The sequence below is a fragment of the Rhinoderma darwinii genome, chromosome 9 (assembly GCF_050947455.1).
Source record: "Rhinoderma darwinii isolate aRhiDar2 chromosome 9, aRhiDar2.hap1, whole genome shotgun sequence".
Lineage (NCBI taxonomy): Eukaryota > Metazoa > Chordata > Amphibia > Anura > Rhinodermatidae > Rhinoderma > Rhinoderma darwinii.
In genome coordinates, this window is record NC_134695.1 from 60,437,722 (window position 1) to 60,459,997 (window position 22,276).

Below are 22,276 nucleotides of genomic sequence, written 5' to 3' on the forward strand. Positions count from 1 at the left end.
AGGAAAAAGGGGCACAGCGGGTTTATAAATAAGGCGTTCATACTGTCGTAAATACATTGAGAAATCTGCCCCGTTGTTATGAAAATGTGTCGGATGTAACATACATTTGGTAGATTAGCAAGAAGTAGGCGACAAATGGAAGGAAGTATAACTGCAGGATCAGACTACACAGAGTCGTTTGTTTCCATGGAGACACATACCTCTGCATGGGCGCTGCAGACTCAAAACGGTAGGAAGTTTTTAATTAAAACTATTTGCCCAGTTGCATCACTTTTTATTTTAGATGAATTGGAACAATAAAAAGAAATAGATTGCAAAGGTGGATATAACTGGTACAAACTATTTGGCCTCTGTTACACCGTGACACACAATGACGAAAAGCATGCAAAGACATATGGCGGTCACAGAATAGAAGTATATTGAATATTAAATGTGGCCAGAGTCGTACCTTAATAGAAATAAATGGTTAACCTCGAATGACATTTACGTTCTCGTTTGCATTTCTTAGGTACATCTTTGAGAGTATTGGAAATAAAAGGATTCTAACTATTAACAACTGCTCCCTGGCAGATGACGCCGCGTATATGTGTGTCATTGGAGAGGAGAAATGCTTCACTGAACTGTTTGTTAGAGGTTTGTATCTGTATAGTGCAGTCCTAAAAGACCGCCAATCCTTGTGTTGTCCCCATCTTTAATGTTAATAATGTTGGCAGTATTCTTCTATCGTAAGGTGACGTGGACACCATCTTCTTTATTTCATTGCCATCTTTATAACTCCATTTATGAAGTGAGTGGATAGAAAGGAAGGAAGTAGTTAAAGATCTTGTACCTTGACCCCCCTTGTCTACAGGATTGGTTGATAATTTTCTTTTCGCTGAGGGACCCACTGCTAGGCTACCCGACTAATCTTGAGAACTAGGGTCCTGAACCCCCAAATCCTCCTCACTGCAGCCCTTTCATTGGTGGTTGAGCATGTGCCCGCTGCTCCATTCAATGTCTATGAGAATTACGGAAAGAGCCGAGCAGCGCTGTATTCGTCTGTTTCCGTCATTCCCATAGACATTGAATGGAGCTGCAGTGTTCATGCTGGACTGCCGCCCCATTTAATGTCGCCCTTAGGGCTTATTCACACAAACTTAGTATACGTCCATGTGACGGCCGTTTTTTTTTTAATGGCCGTCACACGGACGTATTTCAATGGGGCCGTTCACACGCTATCTAAAATGTATGGCCAGTCTAAGAGGTTATTCACACGAATGACTTAATCGGCCATGTGACTGACTTTTTTTTAAGGGTTGTTTCTATGGGGCTTTTCACACTGACTTTGTTTTAACGCGCCGCATTCAAATTTCTGAGCGTTTTTTCCGCTCCGTATTTACGCAGCGTGGGGATGAGAGTCGTTCTATCTCATCCACTTTGCTGCTACTGTATTATGCTGCGGGTTTTCCGCAACGAATTCCGGTAGTTATGTAATTGGGTAATTATGAGATAAAGGGGGGATGTCTCATCAAGACGACCATTTTAAAAAAAAAATGTAACCAGCCCGAGGTTCAGCTACTGAAACCACAAACAAACAGGAGATATAGCCGGGGAAGTTGTGATACATGGTCAGACCAGGTCCACCAGAGAAAAAGCTGCTATTTGTTAGCGGTTCTCTGCTCTGGCTAATAGAGGAGGGTCCAAAGTGGGGTATTCTCCTCTATATCGTCCATATGCCCTAATAATGGAATTGGGCAAGGGGTTGAGACTACCTTTTAAATGTGTTATTGTGTTAATGAGATGGTCAGACCCATTAAGAACAGTACAAAATTATGCATATCAAAGTACTAAATAAAGAAGAATTGCATATCCATCAACAACACCTTGTTGATGGTTTCCACATAGCAAGAGCAACAGCAGCTAAAGGCGTGTTCACATCTGCATTGGGGCCTCCTTCACAGATCCGGCCGAAAATATCAGAAACAATAGTGCAGCATGCTGCACTATTGTTTCCAGTAAAACCATGGACACTCCGACATAAACCCGACGGGAACCCATTAAAGTCAATGGTTATCTTTGTTGTTTTGTTCCTCTGATGGAGCAGAACAACGGAAACACCATCGCAGGTGTGAACTTAGTCTAACCCGCCACCTTCAACCACCATAACAAGAATATCACCAAAAACTTTTTCACGTATGGAATAATGGAATGAACTTCTCTTACAGAGCCACCGGTGCTGATCCTCCGTCCTCTAGAAGATCAAGCCGTGATGGTTGGAGAAAGAGTGGAGTTTGAATGTGAAGTGTCAGAGGACGGTGCACAGGTGAAATGGTGAGAAACCTTATGGAAAAAGCCTAATAACTATATAATTAGATGAGTATATATTATAGCCGTATGTTCTTAATGGGGTTGTCACAAAGTTTTCCAAACCACTGAAAGGCAAATTTGCCTTATTATGCAGTGATACCTCCCAGTCTTCTCTTCACTGCTGTGTAGTTATTTCTTATTGTCACCAATGGGAAAGACGTACAAAAAAGAGCTATAACTACGTAAATGTGCCAGCTTCATAAAAAGGAATAGAACAACCTCTATCTGGAGATCTCAAATGATAACAGCAGCAGGAGATGAGTGAGCTGATTTTGTAGAAGACAGTGACTTGTCCAGTCACATCATTATGTTGTTGATGGTACAATTACATGTAATAGGGCAGGTATATGATATGAGGGGAATAATAGGAATATAGTCTCCCAGCAGCACAAAGTATTTTAGAGGGTGATTATGCTGTTGAAGTGGTAGAAATCAGTAAACTAATAATATAAAGTATTGTAATCTTAAGAACAGGGCTCCATATAGCAGGAGAACATTGAGTAGTAGAAGAAGCTGAATTATCTCAGATACAACTGATAAAGGAAATTATGCCGCAAATACCCCTCTATACATTTTACCAAACCTACCTGTTTTATTTTTGGGTGGGATTTTAGTTTTTTTTGTGGGGAGGGGGATTGGGGTGCAAATAGAACACAACAGTCATCGTTATAAAGCCTTATTCAAACGAGCATTTGTCAAGTCGGCAGTGAAAAACGGCCACTTTTCACAGCCAATTCGCATCTGTGCGTGACCCGTCTTTACGGATCCCTCATAGACTCGAGTCTATTGAGGGTTTCGTGAAAACGGACAAAAATAGGACGTCACATTGCACTTCACATTGTCCGTCAAAGCAACGGCCGTGTAAATAGCCTCATAAAATTACATGAAGCCGTGTGAAGGCCGTAAAAAAAAAAACGAACGTCACACGGCCGATTTATACGCTCGTCTGAATAAGGTATAAGTGGGAGTTAGAGATATGGCGCGAACATAAGTATTATATCTTATGTATTAAGACATGACATGAACAGTCTTAAAGGGAAATCATAACAGTAAAAGTTCCATCTACAGTAGCACGGAGTTGCAGTGTGTGTATGTGTGTATGTGTATATATATATATATATATATATATATATATATATATTACATATAGTTACATAGTTTGTACGGTTGAAAAAAGACACATGTCCATCAAGTTCAACCAAGGGGTGGGAAAGGGGAAGTAAAAAATTTATACACATAGGAGCTAATATTTTTATGTTATATATGTGTGTGTGTGTGTGTGTGTGTGTGTGTATGTGTATATGTGTGTGTGTGTGTATATATATATATATATATATATATATATACATACGTGTGTGTGTGTGTGTGTGTGTGTGTGTGTGTGTATATATATATACATACGTGTGTATGTATGTATGTGTGAGTGTATATATATATATATATATATATATATATATATATACACACACACACACACACACACACATTTATAGTGGACGTCCTTGTTTGGAGAAGGTATGACTTTCCTACTTTAAGAAGTAGTTTGAAATGATGTCAGCAGCTGGCTCGGCCTCACATGGACTCCAGCCCGCTTGACCCTCTGCCACTTTGCAATAGGAACCTCTGGTCCCTGTACGTGTTTACACCCTGTCTTTTTCTTATAGCTTGGAAGGCACCCTAAAAAGTAGCACTCACTCACTTAATCATGCGCTTGGAAGGCACTAAGAAGTAGAACTCACATTCCAGGGAATACATCTTACCCATCTCCGAGGAGGTGTTAGCATTTTAACAAACGTTCTTGCACCGTTCCTGACACCCTTATAATTATAACAGAGTATATATTTCAGCAATTAAAATAGCCGCTGCCTGTAGTGTCCTATCTGCTCCTAGAGGAAACATGTAAAGCCATCTCAACTATGTCCTCTAATTACAGCTGCCAAAATGTGTTTTCCAGCAGCGCACACAAGTGAAGGGAGATACTTTGTCAGCAAAACTCATTTGAAAGGCACCTTGCAGAGACCTCTGTAACCTACAGACCAGCCGCAGACAGCTACTCGGGCCGTCACTCCGTCACCGACATTGAAATCCGATACCTCTTCTACTTTGAACGTCTTTCTTAGAATGTTAAAGGCTATGTACACCTTTTGAAGTAATTTATCTTTTTTGTATAGATAGATAGATAGATAGATAGATATGTGTGTGTCTGGTGCAACTTTTAAAATACTTTTAACTAAAACTTATTTTTACTTTTTGAGATACAGCTGCTTTGTATCCTGTATACAGAGCAGCTGTAACGTGCGCTAAGGCCTGAATCCGTCAGGTCAGCGGCACTGACAGGTTCAGTGTCAGGGGGATCCACCTGTTATCGATCACATGTAAGTTGCTGCTGTATCTGAAAAAGTTAAAATAATTTTTAATAAAAATTATTTTGAAAGATGCACCAGACACACTGATACACATTTTTATTAAAAAACAAAAAAATAAAACAATTTTAAAGGTGTCCATAGCCTTTAAGACGCTATTCTGTATCCTACAGTTTCAGCAATTTAAAATAACTGGATTAAGAATATAAATCAGAAGGTGAGTTGAGGAATCAGAAGCAGACTAGAGGTCTAAATTACATGATAGTGTCCAGGAGGTCCCATAGATGCAGCACTTTTGCTGCAGAGGAAATGTAGCATTGCATGCCCGCCATTCAAGTCAAAGGCCGTCCATATAATGCAACTACACGCCAGGTCCACCAGAGCGAGCTCCGCTCTTACAGATGGACCTCCCCCTTTGATGTCCATATGCCCTAATAGGCTATATGGACAGGGGTTATCATGGTAAGACAACCCCTTCAAGGACCAGCCAATTTGGGACCTTCAGGGGCAAACAATTTTTTTTTATTTTTTTTATCATCGCATTCCAGGAGCCATCAGTCCCATCAATGTAGTTAGATGAGGGTGTGTTATTTGTGGGACGAGTTGTAATTTTCAATGGCACCCAATTAGGGTTACATACCATTCATTGATTAACTTTTTATAAAAAAACGGAAAAAAATATTCTAATTTACAGTGAGATATAAATAACATGTTAACATTATTTTATAGGGATTATGACAATACCAAACATCTACAGTATTGCTATTATCTAACCTGGGCTGGCCTTAGGATACATAACACCCCGTGTGCAAAATTTATTTCGGCACCCCACCCCATCATAAAAAAATGCCCCATAAAAAAGTATAATGCCCCCCACAGTATAATGCTCTTTAGAGTGCTCCCACACACTGTGTAATGCCACTTTAGTGCCCCCCATACAGTATAATGCCCCCACAGCTGCCCCATCAGTATAATAATCATATTTAATAATATATTATAACCCCTTTAATGACATTAGTATTTAGTCCTCTAAGTGTGCCACATACAGTATATTGCCCCCTGAAGTGCCCCTACCCAGTATAATGCCCCCTAAGTGCCCCCCACAGTATAATGTCCCCCTACCCTCCGTGCCACACACAGCCCCCTTTGTAGATCGTGTGCCATAAAGCCCCCCTGTATATTCTGCCATACAGCCCCCCCCCCCATCTCTCCCTTGTAGATAGTGCCATATAGCCCCCCACTAAAAAAAATTGTACTCCCCTAGGCCTCATTCACGCAACGGACAGAACTGCTCCACAACAGGATCCTTGCATAGGCTGGCATGACCCAGTGACATCATCATGCCGCCCTGCGCATGCATCCTGTCCCTGCACCTGATAGGCTGCAGGCCTGTAGCCTAGTAAATGGCAGAGCAGGGAGATACCTCCCTGCTCTGCCATAGTGTTCAATAGTGCCTGCGTCCGGCGGGCAGCACAGGCCCCCTCAGGTTGTCACCTGCTACAGATGCTACAGCTGTAGTTACGCCACTGCAGAGAAGTAGCGCCCAGGCGGAAAGACAGCTGCAGAGTCGCCGGGCGCTTCAGAAACACAAGCAGGGGAAGGGAGCCAGCACAGCGCCCCCTTCCATCTACTGGAGTGATGCGCCCTTTGCGATGGCACAGGTCGCACACCCCAAAAGCCGGCCCTGTACATAAGTATAAATAAATTATTACAATAATTTCACATTGAAAACCATTTTTTTTTATTTTTTTTTAGAGGAAACTTTAAAAAAAAATTTTATCTAGTTGTCAAGGAACAAACAACCGTCTTGCTTATCTTGTAATTTTATCATGTTCACTGGTGCAAGGATGGAAATTATACATACTCTAGGGGGAACTCTTCACAAAAGGGTCCTGATGCTGCTTGGCTATAGGGCTTTGTATAAGCCGCGCTGGGATGCTGAGGGGACCTGGAGGGGAGAAGTGAAGAGGAGCAGTGGGGTGAGTATCATTATTTATTTTATATCCAATTGAGGATCGGGAATAGATGGCGCACGGTCGTGGTCCTTGCGCCACAATTATAACCCACAGTTGCAGTCAGATTTTTATAGAGGTGCGGATTTTCCGCATCCTACTCTAGCGGAGCAGAAAGCGAAGACTGGCTTATGAAACGTATATTTTGTCTTCTCTCTTTAGTTGCATGTAGTGTTCTTATATGACAACAGCGCCACCTATCTCCATGTAATGTAATTGCACATTGTTTTACAAAAAATTTATAACTTTTATTTTTTGTGTGTGTATGTATATATATATCAGGAAAAGAGAGCAAGTAACAGCACCAGGACTTCAATGTTAGGGAGATGTTGGTTTATTCACCACCAGGTGGAAAGAATGAGCAACGTTTTGGTTCACACCTGAACCTTTCTCAAGCTTGAGAAAGGTTCAGGTGTGAACCGAAACGTTGCTCATTCTTTCCACCTGGTGGTGAATAAACCAACATCTCCCTAAGGGTATGTGCACACACACTAATTACGTCCGTAATTGACGGACGTATTTCGGCCGCAAGTCCCGGACCGAACACAGTGCAAGGAGCCGGGCTCCTAGCATCATACTTATGTACGACGCTAGAAGTCCCTGCCTCGCTGCAGGACAACTGTCCCGTACTGTAAACATGATTACAGTACGGGACAGTTGTCCTGCAGCGAGGCAGGGACTCCTAGCGTCGTACATCACTATGATGCTAGGAGCCCGGCCCCCTGCAGTGTGTTCGGTCCGGGTCTTCCGGCCGAAATACGTTCCGTACATTACGGACGTAACATGGTCGTGTGAACCCAGCCTAAAATACTTTTCTGGATTACTGCCACTGTCCTATATCGCAAAACTTGTCCATTTTATTGCTTTCCACCGACAGTAGGGACTGGCACAGTAAGGGTATGTGCACACACACTAATTACGTCCGTAATTGACGGACGTATTTCGGCCGCAAGTAGTGGACCGAACACAGTGCAGGGAGCCGGGCTCCTAGCATCATACTTATGTACGATGCTAGGAGTCCCTGCCTCTCCGTGGAACTACTGTCCCGTACTGAAAACATGATTACAGTACGGGACAGTTGTCCTGCAGAGAAGCAGAGACTCCTAGCATCGTACATAAGTATGATGCTAGGAGCCCGGCTCCCTGCACTGTGTTCGGTCCGGTACTTGCGGCCGAAATACGTCCGTCAATTACGGACGTAATTAGTGTGTGTGCACATACCCTAAGAGATAGCAGCCAATCAGGAGCCACTTATATATAGCTAACATGTAAGTTCCTGTAAGAAGGTTAGAGAACCGTGCAGGACTATGGAGATAAGTATGTAGTCCTATAGGGGCCCAGTCACTGGCATATTTGTACAGGGTACTTTGTGGCTCTAGCATGGGTACAGTCTGCTGTAAACAATATATTTTGAACTATTTAGGGATTTCACTTGGTTACAGATGGTTAAATAGGACCTGTCCCCTCTCCTGTCATGTCTATTTTATTAAATGATTAAATGCATGTATTCCCATGAAAAAACAATTCTGGAGCATATTTTCTTATAACTCTATGTTGTACTGTTCTTATTCCTTATAGATATTTATGAATGAATTGACAACTGGGTGTTACCTGTTGAGGGTGTGTCTCTACAGGGACTGACGCTGTCCAATTAGTGCTGGCAAAGTCAGACTGTGTAGGGACACGCCCCCAACTAGTAACACCCAGTTGTCAATTTATTCATGAAACTCTAGGAGGAATATCAGAGGAACGGCACAATGCAGAGTTTTAAGAAAATATGCTCCAGAATTGTTATTTCATGGGGAATACAAGTAATTACTAAGATAGACATCTCAGGTGACTGGTCCTCTAGGCTATGTTCACACGGGGTATTTTGCCGAGTTTTTTGACGCGGAAACCGCGTCGCAAAACTCGGCAAAAACGGCCCGAGAACGCCTCCCATTGATTTCAATGGGAGGCGTCGGCGTCTTTTTCCCGCGAGCAGTAAAACTGCCTCGCGGGAAAAAGAAGCGACATGCCCTATCTTCGGGCGCTTCCGCCTCTGACCTCCCATTGACTTCAATGGGAGGCAGAGAAAGCGTATTTCTCGCTGTTTTATGCCCGCGGCGCTCAATGGCCGCGGGCGAAAAACGGTGCGATAATCGCCGCAAAAATCGGCGTGCAGGGAGAGGAATATCTGCCTCAAAGTTCCAAACGGAATTTTGAGGCAGATATTCCTCCCCCAAAATACTCCGTGTGAACATAGCCTTAAACTACCACTTTGTTATTGATTGAACGTGATGAAAAAATCATAGCTTACCATCAGATTCTGGAAAACTAATTCAAAAGGGACAACCAATATGGCTGCACTTCCTGTTGTCACTTTTAAGAAAAATGTCTGCCACAACTAAACAGGAAAATGTCAATATCTCTTTAAGGAAATAAAACATAATGACCAAACTTCAGCTGCTGCACGACCTTCTGACTTACTAATATATGACAATTTTAAATTTTTGGTTGATAAACCTCTCTGAAGAAAAGGTATATTTAATATATCCGTAAAATATGGCAGTAGATTACACATTTGTTAAAAGGTTTTTCCCACAAAACACATGTATCCCCTAGCCACAGGATAGGGGATACATGTGTGATCGCTGGGGGTCCAACCGCTGGGAAGCCCAGCGATGAGAAGGGGGGACCGAAAGTTCCCGGAGGTGCTCCATGAGACTGGTGCGCTGGTGCGCATGCTTGGCCAGCGCTCTATTAATTTCTATGGGGCTTCCAGGGCTACTGTCTCTGGCAACTCCATAGAAGTGAAGGGAGAGCTGGTTGAGCATGCGCGCCATTCTTATGGAGCACTTTGGAGGACTTTCGGTCCCCTGTTCTCCTCATCGCTGTGCATCCCAGTGGTCGGAAACCCCAGCGATCACACATGTTTGTGGGAAAACCCCTTTAAAGATTTTGTAATCTATATGACCTAATCTATAATTCTGTGATATATCTATGGTAGACTTAGCATTGTAGCTAAGGGTACAAGGGTGTACAGAGGTAGCAGTCTCACCTGGGCCCTGGTGTCCAAGGGGACTCAAAGGTCCCTCTGCCACATGAGAAGACAATAGTATTATAAATGGCCCTGTTACAGATTTTGCATTGGGGCCCAGAAGCTTCAGATGAGGCCTCCGAGCTCGTTGATGTTCCATTGATGTGATGGACTGATTTGATGGATTTCTCTTATTTCCTATAGGGAAAAAGATGGAGTAGAACTGACCAGAGAGGAAACCTTTAAATATCGGTTTAAGAAAGATGGGAAGAAGCATTTCCTCATTATTAATGAGTCAACCTTGGAAGACAGTGGCAACTATATCGTGAAGACCAACGGAGGAGACTCCGTTGCTGAGCTGATGGTACAAGGTAAATAAATATTTGTGCCAGTGGGTTACCATGAGAGAAGCTCGTACAAGCTAGAGACAATGTTCTGCGCAGACATCCTGCAATCAGCCATCTTGACTTCAGAGATTTATGTCACAACGGAGAGAAGAAGAAACATTTAGGCGGGATTCACACGACAGGGTTTCCCGGCCGGGTGCCGGCCGTTCATAAATCGGCCGGCACCCGGCTGCATTAGGAATAATAGACCCCTAATGGGGCTATTCACACGACCGATTTTTTGACGGCCGGGAAAACCGGCCGTCAAAAAATAGGACATGCTCTATTTTCGGCCGGGTGCCCGGCCGCCCGGCTCCCATAGAGGTCTATGGGGCCGGGTAATACCCGGCCATCACCGGAATGTGTCCCGAGTGATCGCCGGGTCTACCGTCGCTCGCGCACTCTCTCTCCTCCTCCTCACAGTGCAGAGTGCATGTGAGGAGGAGGAGGGTCTTTTATTGCTCGCTGTAGGAGTCGGAATCCCCAATCCCCGGCCGGGGATTGGGGATTCCGCTACAGGAGAAGTGCGTGACTACACTGTCCAGATATGGACATAGCGAAGTCACACACTTCTGCAGCGGAATCCCCGACTCTATGGCCGGGGATGCCGCTACAGGAGAAGTGAGTGACTACACTGTCCATATATGGACACAGCGAAGTCACGCACTTCTGCAGCGGAATCCCCGACTCTATGGCCGGGGATGCCGCTACAGGAGAAGTGCGTGACTACACTGTCCATATATGGACACAGCGAAGTCACGCACTTCTGCAGCGGAATCCCCGACTCTATGGCCGGGGATGCCGCTACAGGAGAAGTGAGTGACTACACTGTCCATATATGGACACAGCGAAGTCACGCACTTCTGCAGCGGAATCCCCGACTCTATGGCCGGGGATGCCGCTACAGGAGAAGTGCATGACTACACTGTCCATATATGGACACAGCAAAGTCACGTACTTCTGCAGCGGAATCCCCGACTCTATGGCCGGGGATTCCGCTACAGGAGAAGTGAGTGACTACACTGTCCATATATGGACACAGTGACGTCACTCACTTCTGAAGCGGAATTCCCGACCTGTGGCAGGGAATTCCTCTTCAGGAGAAGTCAGTGACTACACTGTCCATATATGGACATTGAAGTCAGGAAGTCAGTGACTTCTCCTGGAAGGGGGGGGGATGGGTGCAACCTACAGGGGGCTGTGTGGGATCACCTACAGGGGACTTGGTGGCATCACCTACAGGGGGCTGGGTGGCATCACCTACAGGGGGCTGGGTGGCATCACCTACAGGGGGCAGGGTGGAATCACCTACAGGGGGCAGGGTGGAATCAACTACAGGGGGCAGGGTGGCATCACCTACAGGGGGCAGGGTGGGTGGCATCGCCTACAGGGGGCTGGTGGGTGGCATCGCCTACAGGGGGCTGGTGGGTGGCATCGCTTACAGGGGGCTGGTGGGTGGCATCGCCTACAGGGGGCTGGTGGGTGGCATCGCCTACAGGGGGCTGGTGGGTGGCATCGCCTACAGGGGGCTGGTGGGTGGCATCGCCTACAGGGGGCTGGTGGGTGGCATCGCCTACAGGGGGCTGGTAGGTTGCATCGCCTACAGGGGGCTGGTGGGTGGCATCGCCTACAGGGGGCTGGTGGGTGGCATCGCCTACAGGGGGCTGGTGGGTGGCATCGCCTACAGGGGGCTGTGTGGCATCGCCTACAGGGGGCTGTGTGGCATCGCCTACAGGAGGCTGTGTGGCATCGCCTACAGGGGGCTGTGTGGCATCGCCTACAGGGGGCTGTGTGGCATCGCCTACAGGGGGCTGTGTGGCATCGCCTACAGGGGGCTGTGTGGCATCGCCTACAGGTGGCTGTGTGGCATCGCCTACAGGGGGCTTGGTGGCATCGCCTACAGGGGGTTTGGTGGCATCGCCTACAGGGGGCTTGGTGGCATCACCTACAGGGGACTGGGTGGCATTACCTACAGGGGGCTGGGTGGCATTATCCACAGGGGGCTGGATGGCATTACCTACAGGGGGCTGGGTGGCATTACCTACAGGGGGCTGGGTGGCATTACCTACAGGGGGCTGGGTGGCATTACCTACAGGGAGCTGGGTGGCATTACCTACAGGGGACAGGGTGGTATTCCTACAGGGGGCTGGGTGGCATCGCCTACAGGGGGCAGGGTGGCATCACCAACAGGGGGCTGTGTGGCATCACCTACAGGGGGCTGGGTGGCATTACCTGCAGGGGGCTGGGTGGCATTACCTACCAGGGGGGCTGTGGCATTATCTACAAAGGGCTGTGTGTGGCAACAAATTTAAATGAAATTCATCCGATTTTAAAACGGACAGGGAAAAAAACGGATGCAAATCGGGTCCAAATCGGCCGGTAAAAACGGCAACTCGGCCCGGAACGGAATCGGAACGGATGCAAATCGGATGCAAACCGGCCGGGAAAATCGGCCAAAAACGGCCGATTTTCCCGGCCGACACTCGGACCCTGTCGTGTGAATGAGGCCTTACAAATGTATTCAATTATATTGTATAATGTTGAAGATAGAAATGGAAGATCTTGTAGATGTTTCTTCAGACCATAATTAACTTAGGGCCTAGTCACATCTACTTTGGAGACTCCGTTAGGGGCCTCCGTCACTCATCTATGCCAAAATAGAAATAGAAAATGACGGACACTATAAAGAAAACTGGATGGTAAGCATTAAAACCAATGGGTTCCTTCAGGCGCCAATGGTGTCCGTCATGCAAAGGAACCGGCACTTCCTGTATTTTAATTTTCACTGCTCCTCTGACGAAACAGAGCAATGGAAACACCAAACGCAGATGTGAACAGGCCCTTAATGGCCTCGTTTTTTAACCAGATGCAGTTATCTCATTCTTATTTGCAATGCGGGTTCCCTTTAATTGTCTTTGAGAATACATTAAAGAGAATTACCGCTTGGAGACACATCTCAAATGCAAGTTACCAGAGCAAGCTCTGTGCAGGCATAAATTTCAGCTCTCAAGCCTGCGGAATTATGAATGCAGCTCTGGAGTATAATGCAGGCTGTAAATCGGGATAAGAACAAAATATGTAATGTATTTACAAAGTGACTCAACTTTTTAGGTGAAATAATTTTATATGTAAAATGGTGTCCAAAAGGACAACATATACTAAATGTCTGCCCCTGAACACAATTTTTAACTTCTCTAAATATGTTCTAAATTCAAAATGTGCTGATTCATTTCTTACTATATCTTTATAGCGATCGGAGCTCTGTTTTTCTGATACAGAGCTCCAAATACCCTGCATAGACAAAGATTAAAAAGACAACTTGCCTGTCTACAGCCGCCACTACAGGGAGCTTACTACACTGTTTATACATTGAACTCAATACTAAGACTGTACACAGTAAGCTCCCCCTAGTGGTGACTGGTGATATCCAGCACGTTAACATTAAACCCTGCCTATGCAGATCTCTGTATCAGTTAAACAGATCTCTGACTGCTATAAAGATCTATTAAGAAATTAATCAGCGCAAAATTTTGGACATTAAAACGGCATGATGATAAAAGGTGGAGTTTAACTTTAAAGGGGATCTGTCAGCAGTTTTGAGACCTCAAAACGGCTGACTGCGCTATGTAGGGGAGGGGGAGGGCATTGCATCTATACCTTTTTGTCTCGGTTATGCAAGTTATCCAACATTTCCTACAATGATGTATGACAAGTCAATTTGTCTCTCCAGAAAAGCAATTGGAAGTACTGCAGGGTGTAGCTGATCTGACAGTGAAAGCCAAGGAGCAGGCTGTATTCAAGTGTGAAGTATCCGATGAGACTGTCACAGGAATATGGGTGAAGAATGGAAAAGAGGTCGTTCCCAATGACCGCATCAAAATCACCCACATTGGAAGGTCATTCTTAAGCTCTAATATCTAAATCAGAACTCATATACTTATTATCAGTAAGAATTGTGTAAGCCGGACATTTCCTTAAAGCAGTGGTCCCCAACCGTAGGTCTCCAGCTGTTCCGAAACTACAACTCCCAGCATGCTCTGACAGCAACAGGGTCTCGGGGCTGGTTGGGCGTTGTCGTTTTACAACAGCTGGAAAGCCACAGTTTGGAGACCACTGCCTTAAAGAATAATTACATCAATGTTCCCCAGGGTGCACTATAAAAATAATATATTTTTATTTCAAACTTATATGACTTTCCAGATTTAATAGCACTCTTAGCTCCTTAACCCCTTTCCGCATTTTAACATAACTGTATGTCCATTTTAGCGGTGCCTTGCTGCAAATGGGTGTACAGGAGCTGTACCCGCACAGCCGCAGCGGATGCCGGTTGTAATATACAGCGACATCCCACGGCAATGGCTGAGATTGGTCAATAGCGACCACAGCATCTAAGTGGTTAAACAAAGGGAGTGGGCACCTGCTGTCACCCATTGGCACCCCGCAATACGATCGCGGGGCACCGAGAAGTTGCTATGGCTTAGTAGATTGCCTGTCAGTTTCTTACTGACAGGCAATAATGCTTTGATATACTAAGTGTACCAAAGGGTTAGATCAGCGATCAAAGAATCGCAATGTGAAGTCCCCTAGTGAGACTGCGAAATAAATTAAAGAGAACCTTTCACCTGCCCATACATTTGCAGCTGAGTGCACCATGTAAAAGGCAATGCACTGCCGCACAAACCTTGATTCACTTTAAAAAAAAATGTCTAGCCTCCTCCGTTATTTCGATATTGGTGGCACTATATTTGGCACCCGATATGTAAATAACCCCCTGAACTATCAATGGGGCGTTTCTTTATTATTTACTTATTTACTCTGACACTGTCTAATCAGCTACAGATAGTGTGAGAGGGGATTGTGCAGTGTTATCTCTCTCGCAAGATCACACAGTCTTGTCGTTCTGCAGAGAGCACGCGCATCCTCGAATGTGCGCACTCCTGTTCATGCACACATCTCCGATGTCGCCGCTCCCAACGATACTGGATGTGAGTAGATCATCTTCTCCTCGTCTTCTGTTCTGTATTGTCGGGAGCGGCGATGTCGGAGATGTTTGGCAAACGGGCATGCGTGAGGGTGCGCGCGCACGCTCTCTGCGGAACGACAAGACTGTGTGATCTTGTGAGAGAGATCACACAGCACAAGCCGCTCTCACACTGTCCATAGATGATTGGACAGTATCAGCGCGATAAGTAACACGCCCCCCTGCCATTTAGAAAGAAAGACAATTCAGGGGGTTATTTACATAGCGAGTGCCAAATATAACGGCCCACGATATCTAAATAACTGAATATTTTTTATTTTTTTTTAAAGTGCCCCAGGGTTTGTGAAGCAGTGCCTATTACATTGTGGACTCAGCTACACATGTGTGGCCAGGTGAAAGGTTCTTTAAAGAGACTCTGCCACCACATTATAATTGCCCTATCTTCTACATAATCTGATCTGAGCCGTAATATAGATAACAACACTGTTTTTTATTTAGAAAAATTATAATTTTTGAGGAAGTTATGAGCAATTTTATATTTATGCTAATTACTTTCTTAATGACCAACTGGGTCTTTAACTTTTGACCAAGTGGGTGTTGTAAATAAGTGTCATACACTTCTCTTCATTCATGTCCATTTGTACTCAGCACAGCGTGATCCAGCGAGATCACGCTGTGCTGTCACATACACGCACATTAACTTTACTGAAGTGTCTTGAGAGTGAATAGACATCACCTCCAGCCAGGACGCGATGTCTATTCACACTCCCGACACTTCGGTAAAGTTTGTGTGAGACTTAATCGCTATTACCTAATTGTTGGAGTTTCTTTCCCTTGTGCACTATTTTGACCAGGCACAGAAGATATAGAGGTGTAACTACATAGGTAACATGCACAGAAAAGAGAGGAATAGGACGTGGATTTATAAACTTGAATGCATTGTCAGTGTCTGTGTGACCGGAGAGTTGCCCATAGCCTCCAAAATGGCCGACAATAGTTGCAACTTCTTGTCACCAATTTGAACAGTCCTGGATTACAAACTGCAATAAGTGATGTAGTGTGCAGTCTAATAGGGTTGTATTATTTTGTCAGGCGCTCTAACCAGACTTTTTTTTCTGCAGAGTTCACAAGCTGACCATTGATGATGTGATATCATCAGATGAGGGAGACTATTCCTTCATTCCCAACGGATTTGCCTTTAACCTTTCTGCAAAACTGCACTTTATGGGTGAGTTAAACTATCAATTAAAAGTGTAGAAACAGGAATAACAACTATAAACTAATGATGATGGGGGTTACTGAATAGCAGAGTAGGACATTTAGTAATGGCAATAGTTTACATGCAGCCACCACCAGCTGGCGATCCCTGCATATCTATTTATACAGCTCCCATTGAACTCATTAGGAGCAAGATAAATCTGTATGCAGTGAGCTCACCCTAGTGGCGAATGCAGGTTAAACCAAATTGCATCATATGAAGGGAAGCAGCGTGGCCCCATACCCGTGGCGTGGTCATCTTCTGTGGTAGATACTCCTCTGTCTTTATTAGAAGCTATGAACATCTTTTGAAAACGTTTTTGGTTTTTGTTTTGTTTTTTTTTTAAATAAAAATGTGTATCAGTGTGATTGGTGCAACTTTGTAATTACATTTTATTTTAAAAATATTTTTACTTTTTGAGATACAGCTGCTTTGTATCCTGTCTACAGAGCAGCTGTATCTTACGCTGAGACCTGAATCTCAAAAAGTAAAAATATTTTTTAATAAAATGTAATTACAAAGTTGCACCAATCACACTTATACACATTTAAAAAAAATAAAAATAAAAGTTGTACATAGCCTTTCAGTAAAAACTGCAACCTGAGTAGTTTCTATAGTTGACAATTGCTCCACCATTTTTGAGAAATCTCCCCCACTAAGCATAAGAACATAATACGTTATTATCTAGAAATGGCAGTTCTTTATTTTTAGAGGCTGGAGCTATCAAAGTTTTAGAAAGTAGAAAGTAGAAAGTCCTATGACATTTAAAGGAAACCTGTCATGTCGAAAATGCAGTCTGATTCACTATAACTTGTAATTTATTCATTTAAACCTCTTCTGATTCTAGGCTCAGGAGTCCAGTGGGCGGTCTTAATCACTGATTGACAGCTCTTTGCATTCTTACTCATACATGGCATGTTGTCAATCACTGTGTAGGAACCGCCCACTGGACTCTTAAGCCCAGAATGAGCGGAAATTTAGATGAATAAATTGCAAGTAATAGTGAATCTTTTTCTACAAAAGTATTTATCAATCTACTTACCTACTACTGCTCTATAACATACTCCCTGTAGATTGGACTGAATATTCAATGTGACAGGTTTCCTTTAACAAATGTCTCCCAATCGGACCTGACGAGAATCCTGAATGACCGGTATAGCCTATTGTTTAATGTTAAGCCTTGTACACAGGGCAGTACTACCAGGACTCCTATTACCACTGTATGATGCCATATGTGGGGGATATTCACCCCTAGAGGCGTGACTAGCGGAGGGGGTGGCACTAGGCTCATTTACATGGTAAGGTGTGTGCCACAGGGCATAGAAGATCCTGACGCTGCTCAGTGTCCGGACGGTATATGCGATGTAGCACACAACGTCCAGCATCAGGATGTTGTTTGCTGCGTCGCATACTACTACCTGACCACGTATGCATTGCGACCCTGATGTGACAGCCCGTGGGGATCCGGCCAGCCCTGAACAGAAACTAGGGGCTGTGAGTAAATGCCTTTTTTTTTTTTTAATGTCTGATCTGCGGTTTCATTATGGGGTCCCATTACTGTGTAGGGGGCATTGGTGCAGATGAAAGTTACAGACGGGCCACGGCTGTGAAAGAAAGTAGCGCAGGGGGGAAAAGCTGAATTTTTGCACCAGGGCTCATTAGCTACGCCTCTGCCCCTAGAAGAAATGATATGTAGTAATGCTATGGAGCATGCCTCTGTATGAAATCGGAGACATATGGAGGTACAGTAAGGCCCCATGTAACTCTATGGGAGCCCTTTTATGGATCCGTACAAAACCGGGCCATAATAGAGGTGTGCACGAGGCCTAAAACTGTTCATATGTTCGTGGACAGAACCGGTGTAATTGAATGATGTAAGTGTCGCTGTATATACTGTCCTGTATTTTCTCTACACGAGTCTGACAATCTCTCTCTTTCCTTTGTCTTTCCTCAGAGGTGAAAATTGACTTTGTTCCCAGACAAGGTACGATGCTTGTGACCCCCAGTGATGTCTCGGTGTATGTCATGTATTAGTTTTACTTTGTACTGAAATGTCTTGCTGATATAATACTCATTCTCTAAGATTCTGTAAAACCATAGAGAATCCATTTTTATGTGACAAAGAATGTGCTATACGAGAAATTCATCTGGCTGCAGTTCCCATTGAGAACTGCAGGGGGTGTCCTTTGTGTTGGTCTAGTATTTGATATGCGGAGTAATGAAACGAATGCTTTTTGCTGGGAAATCGTTTGTCACGTTTGACATTTTCTACAAAAAGTTTTGTGAAAAATTTCATCAAAATGATCCATAATGTTCAATATTTAGAATTCCCTTTCAGGTAGAAATTTGAAAAATTCTGCTAAAATTATCAAAATTTTACATTATAAATACGAATTTTTTAACACTAGATTAATAAATTTTAGAGAAAACATAGTCATAATATTTTGAAACGGAACTAATTGCCAATATTCACCTTAATTGATCTGGGGACCCCAAAGTATAAAGGTTAACTGGCCAAAGAGGGTGACCTGAGGATGGAATTCATATCTTTTAAGTTGAACATAGACATAAGACATATTATTTTTATTTTTTTAATTATTCTAATTGTTAATTGAATATATAAGAATAATAGATACATTGATTTCCCTGTTTATTCTATAGAACAGCAAATAAGGCGAATCAATTCAATCATCTCCACTGATCATGTACTAAAAATCCACCACCAGTATGTTCAAGGCACCATCAAAATAAATGATCTTTCACAATTTGTAGGATTGCAGATGTAGCAGAGCTGAATTTGTTAGGGTATGTTCACACGGCCAAATTTGAGACGTATACGAGGCATATTTTGCCTCGTTTTACGTCTGGAAATACGTCTCAAATACGTCGTCAAACATCTGCCCATTACTTTCTATGGGTATAATGCTGTATTGTCCACACGACGCGTAATTTTACGCGTCGTACGGCAATTACGACGCGTAAAATTACGCCTCGTAAAAAGAAGTGCAGGACACTTCTTTGGACGTTTTTGGAGCTGTTTTCTCATAGACTCCAATGAAAACAGCTCCAAAAACGGACGTAAAAAACGCCGCGAAAACGGCGTGAAAACGCTGCGAAAAATGCGAGTTGGTAAAAAAACGTCTGAAAAGCAGGGTCTGTTTTCCCTTGAAAACAGCTCTGGATTTTCAGACGTTTTTGTTGACTACGTGTGAACATACCCTAAGGGGCAGATGTTTGCCGACGTATTGTAGCCCTATTTTCAGACGTAAAACGAGGCATAATACGCCTCGTTTACGTCTGAAAATAGGTCGTGTGAACCCAGCCTTAGGGTATGTTCACACGAGGGCGTCCGTTACGGCTGAAATTACGGGGATGTTTCAGCCTGAAAACATCCCCGTAATTTCAGCCGTACCGGCATGTGCAGGCGCTTGAACGCCGCGTCAATTACGGGCGTAATTAGCGCTGCTATTCATTGGAGTCAATGAATAACGGCTCTAATTACGGCCAAAGAAGTGACAGGTCACTTCTTTGACGCGGGCGTCTATTTACGCGCCGTCTTTTGACAGCGGCGTGTAAATATACGCCTCGTGTGAACAGACAAACGTCTGCCCATTGCTTTCAATGGGCAGATGTTTGTCAGCGCTATTGAGGCGCTATTTTCGGGCGTAATTCGGGGCAAAAACGCCCGATTTACGTCCGTAAATAGGCCGTGTGAACATACCCTTAAGATAACTCTGGTAGGTTTACCCACATTCTTCGGATTACCACTGATATTTTATTCTGATATTATGACATATTGGGCCATATAACAAATTTAGCTCTGCTGCATTAACAGTGTTTCCCAATCTGGACAACCCGCTCACATTTCTTAGAACACCCAACAATGAATTATATTATTTGTAATAAAGACACAATATGGAAGGGAATTTACCAAGACTGGCCTTTCAGATGCCAGTCTTAAACTAAAGTGCGCTGGAGTAAGATGTGCCAAATCTGTTGAGAGGCGCACGCCTTTTAATAAATTTGGTGCAACTTTGGCAGTCTGTGCACCAGGATTTTAAATCTTTGCCTGCTGTGAGTAGCTGTAGATTTTGTGCCATAATTTATGCCAATTTCTGGCGTATATTAGGGCGAAACTGTCAGACTGTGAAGACACGCCCCTCTGGCTAATCCCCGCCCACTTATTTGTGCCAATTTTGAAAAGTGGGGAGAGGATGAAAAGTTGCAATTAAAACACAAATATGGCGAGCGTCATAATTTGTTATACGAAATCAAAATAGCGTAAAGGCTTTGATAAATTCCTCCCGATCTGTTGACTTTGAGGGGTTGAATACTTTTGCAAAGCACTGTATATTGTAAGGGGTCAGTGCGTTTTTGTGAGGGGAGGTAAGAACTTCTTGTCATCATGGACCATGTATCTGTTTGATGTTTCTTTTTGTATAATCTGTGATTCCCCCATTGTTGTGTTCACTTATCTCATGTGGATTATTTAACTTCATCAGAGCCCCCAAAAATTAAGCTGGACTGTATGTCTGGAAATGCTGACACCATCATTGTTGTTGCTGGGAATAAGCTGCGCCTTGACGTTCCCATCTCTGGAGATCCGGCACCTTCTGTGATTTGGAGTAAAGGAGACAAGGTGAGAATTGACCGTATTTTTACGTTCTACCTCCTTAGGTTCTGGTCCACAGAGGGCAGTATTTTCTGGTTAGTGATGTTAGTTCCATATCTTCTGACATATTATGGTTACCGGTACCATCTTATTGGTTTCAATGGTTGTGCTATCAACATACCATGAAGATTCAGATCCAAAAAGACACGTTGCTTGGAAGAGCACTTCAGACCTCCCCTTTCTAATGAATAGTGAGGGTCCCAATTCACAGCGCCCAACGATATCTTCTGTTGTGTCAGATGTTATGTAAATATGCATATTAAAGTGTACCTCCAACTACGGCATCACCCGCCAGAAGATTAAAGGCTTTTTTTTGTTTAGTAAACTCATTTTAAAATACCCTGCAATTGATTTCTGAATTATTAGAAGTGGGTCCCACGTTCAGGACCTCCATCTTTTAGCTGGAGTAGAGTACAGCAACAAAGATTGTCTCTAACCCTGGAGGACCAACACAACAGTGCTTAACCGGGATAGCCTATTGATATCAATGCCAACATGTAATGCTTCACTTCCCCTGTGGTGGCGCTGCAGGGAGATTGAACGCTTGCTGCTGGATACCTCTACCGATTACAGCTGATTGCGAAGGGTCAACCCCTTTAAAAGTGTCCGTGGCAGACACAGACGAGAGAGAGCGAGGGTGACCTGTGTCGTGGAAGTCAATGGCAAATAAACCATCCTTCACACCTGGTCGCCTAAACGACCGTACCTCACTCAAATGTCATTTGGTTTTTTAGCACTGAATCTCCAAGCGATATTAATAGCACAACCATTGAAACCAGTAAGATGGGACTGGGATTTGCAAGAATTTTGGTTACCAAAGGTTATCATGGAGGCATTCCATCGTTGACCTCACAAGGACTGAATAGTCTTTTATAGAATGTCTTCTAAACCAAAATGTTTGACATTGCTCTTGTTCTTTGCGGTTTTCCATGTCCATGATCTCACTCGCAGCTGTCTTGAACACAACATATGTTAGCCTCCCATTCTCCACTCCCTCCATGTCTATATCCTCTACTCTTCCTTTAGTCTCAGCTTTATTTCCCAATATCAGGTCATTGAGCAGACCCCTGTCAGGACTGACCCTGAGCCAGGGGTGGAGGTGAACGACGATTTGGATGTAAGTGGGCACACCTTGCCCTTTATGTGTGTTAAAGAAGCAAATAACGAGCACAGTTACTTATATCACGTGTGGACTGTCTATTATGTGATCGCACACAACTTACCTTCACTGTTTTGTTG

General features: G+C 44.0%; 1 protein-coding gene across 1 annotated transcript in view; it reads left to right on the plus strand.

Annotated features, from left to right (window-relative positions):
- MYBPC3 (myosin binding protein C3) overlaps positions 1-22,276 on the plus strand; it is a 90,987-nt gene that overhangs the window by 37,045 nt on the left and 31,666 nt on the right. Inside the window, exons 13-19 of the mRNA XM_075836769.1 lie at positions 509-633; positions 2,205-2,310; positions 9,945-10,111; positions 13,857-14,022; positions 16,229-16,335; positions 18,320-18,349; positions 20,868-21,004. Coding sequence (XP_075692884.1) covers positions 509-633; positions 2,205-2,310; positions 9,945-10,111; positions 13,857-14,022; positions 16,229-16,335; positions 18,320-18,349; positions 20,868-21,004 — 838 coding nt within the window. The remainder of the gene's footprint in view (positions 1-508; positions 634-2,204; positions 2,311-9,944; positions 10,112-13,856; positions 14,023-16,228; positions 16,336-18,319; positions 18,350-20,867; positions 21,005-22,276) is intronic.